This window comes from Aplysia californica, unplaced genomic scaffold (assembly GCF_000002075.1).
Source record: "Aplysia californica isolate F4 #8 unplaced genomic scaffold, AplCal3.0 scaffold00020, whole genome shotgun sequence".
NCBI lineage: Eukaryota > Metazoa > Mollusca > Gastropoda > Aplysiida > Aplysiidae > Aplysia > Aplysia californica.
The window spans coordinates 459627-462258 of NW_004797290.1; the positions used below are offsets into that span (position 1 = coordinate 459627).

General features: G+C 40.2%; 1 protein-coding gene across 2 annotated transcripts in view; it reads right to left on the reverse strand.

The window, feature by feature from the left end:
* LOC101856313 (echinoderm microtubule-associated protein-like 6) overlaps positions 1 to 2632 on the reverse strand; it is a gene marked incomplete in the record, with an annotated part of 44350 nt that overhangs the window by 14491 nt on the left and 27227 nt on the right. For both annotated transcript variants that reach the window (XM_013087010.2, XM_013087007.2), the window contains 2 exon segments: positions 585 to 857; positions 2348 to 2477. In XM_013087010.2, coding sequence (XP_012942464.1) covers positions 585 to 857; positions 2348 to 2477 — 403 coding nt within the window.

Sequence of the window (2632 nt, forward strand, 5' to 3'; positions counted from 1 at the left end):
GGCGGCCATATTTGACCCCCACCGCGGCGTACTACTCGTGGCGCCGCGAAGAGAGAGAGGAGGCTCCATTAGTTCTAAACTCCTTGGGTCAGACTCATTCATTTGAGAATGCATGCAAGACGAAAATAATGGACATATCACCCGATGGTCGTGACTAGTGAAATCCCACGCTAAGCCTTTGCGATCAGAGCAATATGATTGTGTCGGGTTAATCGTGATTATATTATTTAGAGAGCTGCCTGAGCTCTCTCTCTCTCTTTCTAACGCTCTGTCTGTCTGTCTGTCTGTCTGTCTGTCTGTCTGTCTGTCTCTGTCTCTTTCTCTGTGTGTGTGTCTTTCTCTCTGTCTGTCTGTCTGTCTGTCTCTGTCTCTTTCTCTCTGTGTGTGTCTTTCTCTCTGTCTGTCTGTCTGTCTGTCTCTGTCTTTCTTTTTCTCTCTGCCTCTGCCTCTGCCTCAGTTTCTTTTTCTTTTTCTCTATCTTTGTATGTGTGTATGTGTGTGTGTGTGTGTGTGTGTGTATGTGTGTGTGTGTGTGTGTGTGTGTGCGTGCATGTGTGTGTATGTCTATGCATTATCACACTCACCATCCTGCCACCTCCATACTGTGACATTATGCTCATCCTCCAAGCCAACACTGACCAAATTCTTCCCCGTACAGGAAAAGTCCACGGAGCAGATGCCCTTAGAATGGCCACCCTGGATGACCGACAGAGTCTCTTTACTGGCCGCATCCCACACATGGATGGATGGATTGTTGCCAATCTGACCTGTGGCCACTATGTTCTTGAACTTTGGATGTTGATTAATGTCCAGACAGATAATGTCATCTGAGTGCTCAAGGTAAAAGCTCTGAGTGCCTGTAGAAGAAAACAGAATTTGGTAGAGTTAAAGAAAAGCAAATCGACATCAATTTCTTTTCTGTCATCTAATCTATTTCAGCTATACATCAGAAATTAAAAAGTACGCTTTCTACTTCATTCTCAAGGAAGATGCACAAACACACACACACCCTCAAAAAAGCACAAATGTGCATACACACACACATACACTCATATGCATATCGGATACTAACACATACACACAAAAATGCATACACAGTTACACACTGTGCACACTAACACATACACTCTACTTCATTATAAAAAAGTCAGGGTAGTACACTGCTGAGAGCAAGAAAGATGATAGACGGACATAAAGAAAGCGAAAGGACAGAAGAAAGTAAAACTAAATATTGAGTCCTATAACATCTAAACAGTGTTTTATTTTTTAAAAATACACTCTCAACTCTTGAGTTTGTATCATGTTTGAGGTTTACACCATTTCCAACACATTATATAAGTTATTTAGAGGCAGGACTTCCTGTTTTATTTTCATTTTCAGTTTACAGATAGAGAACTCCAGGCCCTTCAATTTTTGTTTTTCTTCAATTGCAAGGTTACTTTAGAAAAAAAAATTCAATTCAGAGCCAGAAATAGATCTAACCTCAAAATCCCAAAATTCTAGCATCAAGTCAAACAATGTTTCGGTGTTTTCTAGTATCCATTGGGGTAATTATAAATAGTTGTAACGTGCATAGAGCATGCAGTGGAACATGGTTATGCGCTATATGAATGCAATTACAATTGAAATTGTTCAAAATGGCCACTAATTGTCAATGAGAAAGTGGTTGTCCTTCGCACATGGACATCTTGGACAGTGTCATTCAAATGTTGTTTTTTTTAAGCAATGGGAAGAAATAGTAGGAGGTCATTTGTACAGGTAACTGTCTTGAACAAGTGGCCATTTGAGCAGGTTTAACAGTATCATTGTTATAATTATCACAAAAAGTTTTAAAGAGCTTCATTACAAGAAATTACAAACTTCCTGTGCTGAGGCTGTTATACAAGCTTTTTAAAGTGACTTTCTACTCCAGTCTCTTGCAGCTTCAATAATAATGATAATAACAGATCATTCATCATAGATTGACAATGACCTTTAACATCCAAGGAGGGAAAGAAATTTAGGCCGTGTTCCCTTCCACGGGTAGCTAGCATGGTAAAGAGAGAAAAGTAAAATAGCAATTGGCTTGTAATGATCACAAACACAACTTGCCAAGGCAGTGCCTTTGCCATTCCTAAGAGGTTGCGATTATCTGTCTAAACACATAGATAGTTGGTTAAACCTTCTTATAGCTTCCCTTGTGACCTCCAAGCACAATTCTTTTTTTTTTCCTTTTTTTTTTTTTGAATTTTCAACAAAAAGAGCACTTTTGGTCTTTTGGTCCACTTCCAATTCAAGTTTTGACTGCTTTGATTTGCTTGCTTCTCTGATTGCCTGTGCTTAACAATGCAGTGTCAATAGTTTATACCTGATGACAGATTATGAACGATGCCGGCCCCAGCAGCGTGGTACACAATGTCTGCTCCATCATTCACATAGTATAGGTTACTCCTGGCATCAAACCCACGGTAGCCATGGATGTACTCAAGCTGTAACCCCTGGAAACAGAGAGAAATCAAAATCAATTCTGATCCACGGAAAAATGATCCTTACCAATTCTTCTAAATCAATGTTCAGCTTTTATCACCCTCTTCCTTGTCGTTGTTTTTGTCTCCTCCTCCTCCCCCTCCTCCTCCTCCTCCTCCTCCTCCTC